The following is a 6451-nucleotide window of genomic DNA, read 5'->3' on the forward strand; positions in this document are numbered from 1 at the left end:
CTTCACATTGGCACAAAATGGCTGACATCGGTTCTGTTGACTCAAAATGTCTCCAGAGACTTAACATTGGCACAAAATGGCTGACATCGGTTCTGTTGACTCAAAATGTCTCCATAGACTTCACATTGGCACAAAATGGCTGACATCGGTTCTGTTGACTCAAAATGTCTCCATAGACTTCACATTGGCACAAAATGGCTGACATCGGTTCTGTTGACTCAAAATGTCTCCAGAGACTTTACATTGGCACAAAATGGCTGACATCGGTTCTGTTGACTCAAAATGTCTCTATAGACTTCACAATGGCACAAAATGGCTGAAAATGGTTCTGATGACTCAAAATGTCTCCAGAGACCTTACATTGGCACAAAATGGCTGACATCAAATATTTGGATGACAGTAACGTAGAAGCTTGGGTGTGGGCTTATTTGACCCGGCCTATCAAGTCGGTATTTGTACACACTCTCTAGCAACCATTTATAGCACCACAACAACCATATAACAACATTAACAAGCCTTATGTCAGCACATGAACAACATAGAAAGACAAGGTTTGGGCTTGTTTGATGAAGCCTAATAAAACCTCTTTTGTTTTCACTTTTTAAAACTGCATTGCCACAGCCTAGCAACCATTTAGAATAGCCTAGCAACTACATATAAACACATGGATTTAGCCATTTCTTTGCACTAACTGCTATTGGGCAGTAGAGTAATGCTTTTTACCCCATCAATTTGCCACGGCAAACCCCACTCACATTTTCTATATGTACAGTTCTAGTTGTTATTTCTATATTTGCTTGGAGGTTATGTATGTTTTCCTAATATTAATTAATATTTCTCTCTCTTTGATGCTATCTGAAACTATTTTTTATAATCATTTGAAGATTATTTACTAAATAAACTGATAATCTATTCATTAGCGAACTTGTCCTGTAAGCTTAAAACCCCATTCACACATTTACACTGGAACTGCATGCTTTTAGTTTTATACTTGCAATATAACAGAGATTACTGCATAAGAAAAATAGAAACTATAAATGCAGTTACATAAAAACATTACCAAATTAAAAGCAGGATGAATCGACATGGACATTGTAAATCTATTATTAAAATGTGTTATCACATAACAAGAAAAATGACATGAATATAAAAACTGAATCTGGGATCTCTGGAACGTCAGACAGTGTTTGTACAGTAATTTAAACTTTTACATCTGGCTTTCACCTCGTTTAATCACACATTTTACTTCAGTTTATTTATGTAAACACGTTTATTCATTCCATACAATTACCTCTGTCTTTGTCTTTCGATTGTCTTTCATTGTCTTTCGTTTTTCTTCTGCTTCTGTTTTTTTTCCATGTAGATACAAGAGTGCTTCGGTATTTTTGATCTGGCGATATTTATCATGTATCTATCACTTCACATCATGCGTCTATCACATCAGCATTATGCGTGGAACCGGGTGAGTCAGAAGAACTAAATTAATATTTATTAGTCGCTTTTTTGTGAGATTATATAGTGTTGTAAGTAGTATGAGTAATTAAAATATATTTTAAACATTATAATACAATTTTTAAAAATAGTTTGGTGTCCATTGAGATTGATAGCACCAATAGCATTTGTCTATTCCTCCAATTCTGCCGTACGAAAAATAAAAATAGCCTAAACCAGAAACTGACATCAGATTTTTGGTGACTGCTGTAGTGCTTTGCTTTGATTGTGCACAAAGACCATATTATGAAACACTAGTCTTAGGTGGTTTGTTTTTGTTAATAAAGCCCCTCCTCCTGTTGTGGAGCCCCTCCTCCTCTATTTCATCTATAAATACTGGAATATTCCCATCAGTCTACAAGTGAGGACGAGCATCAGACCTTCAGACAGAAGTCAAATCTGAGTTTATTGAAGGACAGTGGGAAGATGAGTGATCCAGAACCCTGCAGAATTACAGATGAAGACACTGAAGAACAAACAGGTTTGTGTTTATTCCTGATTAATGAGCCTGAAGAAAAACACAGAGCAAAAGCTTTGAACAGTTCATCTGATTAATCAGGTGCTTTAGGCAAATATTTACAATGAAAAGAGAAATATAAAATCACTATTCTCAGGGTAAAAAACCCAAATGACACTAGTATTAATGTTTATTAGATGAATGTGATTTAAGCAAAATTATTTTACATTTATTCTATATATTTTTAATGGGACACGTAAAAGTGTTGTGTTTCAATTTATGCTACAAACCTACAAAATAAATGTATGTAAATGACGTCTTTTCACTTCACATTTTGCTCCTATTGTTCATGACTTATTAAAAACTGAATCATTTTTACTTTGATTTTAGACCTTATTGAAGAGAATGAGGAGAGTGAAGATGATGAACTCCTAAAAGCTGGGAAAACACCTCATTTACAGACTGAAGATACTTTAATGCAAAGAGACAAGAATCGTTTGACCTGCCGTCAGTGTGGAAAGAGTCTGGCAAGCCAAAGGAGTCTTGATCAACACATGATGATCCACACTGGAGAGAAACCATTCACATGCACTCAGTGTGCGAAGAGTTTCAGACGATCATCATCCTTTAATGAACACATGAAGATCCACACCGGACAGAAACTGTTCACATGCACTCAGTGTGGGAGGAGTTTCAGACACTCATCATGCTTTAATGAACACATGATGATCCACACTGGAGAGAAAACCCACAGATGTGATCAGAGTGGAAAAGCATTTTTGAGGACGTCAGGGCTGCAAGACCATCTCAGAGTTCATACAAAGGAGAAGCCTTATTCATGCTCTGAGTGTGGAAAGAGATTTACAAAGCAGTTACATTTAAGACAACATCAGAAGATCCACACTGGTGTAAAAGAGTATGTGTGCTTTGAGTGTGTGAAGACTTTTATCACAGCTGCAGAACTGAAACTGCACCAGAGGATCCACACTGGAGAGAAACCGTACAAGTGTTCACACTGTGATAAGAGATTTGGTCGGTTGGCACATCTTAAAACACATGAGAGACTTCACACTGGAGAGAAACCGTACACATGTAATCAGTGTCTGGAGAGTTTCACACACTCGGCGCAGCTTAAGAAACACATTAAAATCCACACTGGAGAAAAGCAGCACACATGACATCAATGGAACATTCTCTGGTGAAGGTGAAAAGCCCATAATCACACACAACATTTAGATATGAGCAGAAAAAAGATTTTGTTTGCAATCATTTTTTAATTTTTATTTTAAGCCCTTTCACTGAAAAAAGTGTTGCATGCAAAACTGTTGCAAACTATTTATTTGTGTTGAATTTAAACAAATCAAATTTAACAATGTTCAACTTAATTTGTTTGTTGAAATTCAGTCCAAATAAGTTGTTTACAACCACTTAACAAAAAATTTAGTAAATCCAAGGAATCATCTTTGAATAATTTTTTTCAGTGTTGGTTTAAAAGATGATCGGCCTGCAATGTCTGTCTTCACAGTTAATGTTGAAAGTCAGCTATACCAATGAATACCTTTTTTGTATACTTGCAGGCTGTTCCATACTAAATCAATAACAAAGCTGCGAAATCTGCGTTTGCACGAAATGTTTGACCCAAATTATTAAGGTAATTGTGAGAACAATGTATTAAGTATGGCACTCACCGCTCATCAGTTTGATGACAATGTCAAAAACGGGCCGGCTGGAGGAACTTGTAGATGTTTGGTCATTTCTTTGTAGGTGTTCATATGTGAACGGTGTTGTCAGTAACAAAATCAGCCATCGCGTGATTTTTTTCCATTTCGCAGCCGAAATAAAGAGAAAAACAGATAAACGCTCCCTGACTGACCGTTGAACAGCTGTGTTTGCGGATTGTTGTCAAGACAACGCACGCGCTGCCGCGAAAACAAGAACAGGTCGCGCGCTTGTTCCTCACACTCGGTTCAAATGTTCCGTGTGTAAAAGGAATGAGAGCTCATATGCAAAAACCTGTAGATTTTAGATTTCCTGCACACAATTTTCAATCTCTACTTGTAAACATGCGCAAAATTATAAACAGAGTTATCTGTTTGTTTTAAATAAACTCTAATTACATTTATAAGATGACTTGACTGACAAAAAGCCCTAAATAACGTACAAAATATTGCTTGGAAGATGGTGAAGAACTTATCCCTCAGAACAGAAGTGCAGTTTACTTCGTTTGCTCCTGTTGTACTTCTCTGTGCTGCACTGTAGTTGAACTGTTTATACTATATTATTTGTAATTTTCCAGTCTCACTTAATTTTACTGCAGTTAACCTTCTATATACTGCTGTTCTACTGCATGTTTATAGTTATTCTTTGTTTTTTTACCCACGCGGGTTAGTATTATTAGTATTATTTGTTCTTATCTTTTTTTATTTCATTTTTTATTAACTCAATGCCACAAGAACAAGAGGTATTACATTTCACATAGTTTTCTGAAAGAGAATATAGATAAAAAATAAAAGTAAAGTAAAACTACATTTACACGACATTAAATGTTTTCAGAGCTTTTTTGTTTTGATTGTTCTAAAAGGTTTACATATAATTTGAAGTCATTCACAAAATGGGTAAAGTTTGGTTTACATTGAGCCCACTTTTTCTTGTGGTAAAAATGGTGTCCTTTACAGTTCAAGTTCTCATTATCAGAATAAAACAGTACATGAAATAAACCAATTGCTATACTCCATTTTGTTTTTGTTAATAAACAATTCCAAACCTTTCCAAAATATTCATGAATAAATTCAGTGAAAAAAAGATGCAATTTTTTTTTGCTTTTTATTGACCACAAAATTCACACATATATGAAATATTAAGTTTAAATCTTTACAAAACATGTTTAGCAGGATAAATCCCATGGTGAATTTTGTACACTTTTTTAATTTTGTTATTTATGCAAAACATATTTGTCATCTTCCAAACTTTAACCCAAGAAATATTATCAAGTAATAAAAGCCAAAAATATTTTGCTGTAGAGACAAGGAACAGAGAGCATTCCTTAAAATCTTATTGTTAAATTGTTGTTTTAAAACATCAATATTTTCAATGAAAATGTTTTCACAAGGATTACCTATATGCTGATTCCTTCTGAAATACAGTTGTTTTAAAGCAAGACCACAGCCTTTGGAATTGTATCCAAAACAATATCGAATTCTCTCGGTTTAACTAATGTTTTAAAGAATTCAGTATAAGATAACAAATATCTGTCAGGGTTATTTAACTGCCTCACTAACACAATACAATTATTGAACCAATTCCGATAAAATAAAGCAAAGACTAGAGTGGCAGTAAGTGGGAATTGTAGAATCCGCAGATGCAGAACCGTTGTGGGTCAGTCATCCTTTTCAGTAAATGGTTCACATCCATGTAATGCCATGCCTGTTTACAATCTGACTTCCCTGTTTTTTTCTGTAAAGCTGAAAGAAGGGTTGAAATCGTCACAGCAATGCGAGCATTAAGTATTATTCTTTCAGGTTGGTCACGTTTACATCTCTCTTTATGCAGATTGTCTTGCATTTTATGTTTGTGGCTCTGTATATATTGTACATGTTTATTGTATTGTGTTTTATTCTTTATTGTTTTTTATTTTTTTTATGTAAAACCTAACCATGGGACGAGGACTGCAAATTAGCTTTATGCTATATGCCCTATGTACACAACATCGGTTATCTTTGTATAACAATGTCAAGTGTATTGTCCCTGTTACATAAACAAGCAAAAAAAAAAAATGAATTAAACAATTCAAATCAGAATGAATCGACATGATCATTGTAATAAGACAAGAAAAATGACACGAATAAACAGAATCTGGGATCTCTGGAACTCCAGACATTATTACAGTACTTAAAACGAGGTGAAAGCCACTCGGTTAAAATAGTTGGGTTAACAAAACCCCAACAAAAAACTCAAGTATAGGTTATTATAGCACCTTCCCAACTATGGGTTATTTTTTAACCTAATACATTGGGTTATATAATTTTTTTTTTTCTATTCTGGTATTACTACTACTATTAATTTTAGAATTATGGCTGTGTAAATTAATGTATCCGCTAAAGGCGAGAATGACAGCCGAATATCTCAAATATGTGTATCATTTTCTCCCCAAAAACAGTAGAGATTAACACGGGGAAAGCGTTTTATCGGTTATGAAGCGTGTGTTTATAAGAGTGCTGGTGAAACGAATATAAAAAACACGACACGGAGAGGTGATATAAAAAAATAACAACAACAACATTGCGTTATAGCTTAAATTAAACTTTATAAAGCAAAAACAACATTATATACGCATAATACAACTGTTCTTCTTACAACTGTGAAATTAAAAATTTAACCCAATCGATTGAGTTATTAAATAAATAGCCAAATAAATGTTAAAAATAACCCAACAAAGCACCAAATATGTTTAACGCAACCGTTGGGTTGAATAAATAACGTTTTTTGGAGTGCAGGAATAAAAGT

At 34.3% G+C, this 6451-nt stretch overlaps 1 protein-coding gene across 1 annotated transcript; it reads left to right on the top strand.

The window, feature by feature from the left end:
- Positions 1-1821: 1821 nt before the first annotated feature.
- LOC130220799 (gastrula zinc finger protein XlCGF7.1-like) lies at positions 1822-3166 on the top strand. The gene is made up of 2 exons (XM_056453043.1): positions 1822-1972; positions 2339-3166. The coding sequence occupies exons 1-2, from the start codon at positions 1918-1920 to the stop codon at positions 3124-3126; spliced, it is 843 nt and encodes a 280-aa protein (XP_056309018.1). The 5' UTR covers positions 1822-1917; the 3' UTR covers positions 3127-3166.
- Positions 3167-6451: the final 3285 nt, after the last annotated feature.

The sequence above is a fragment of the Danio aesculapii genome, chromosome 3 (assembly GCF_903798145.1).
Source record: "Danio aesculapii chromosome 3, fDanAes4.1, whole genome shotgun sequence".
Classification (NCBI taxonomy): domain Eukaryota; kingdom Metazoa; phylum Chordata; class Actinopteri; order Cypriniformes; family Danionidae; genus Danio; species Danio aesculapii.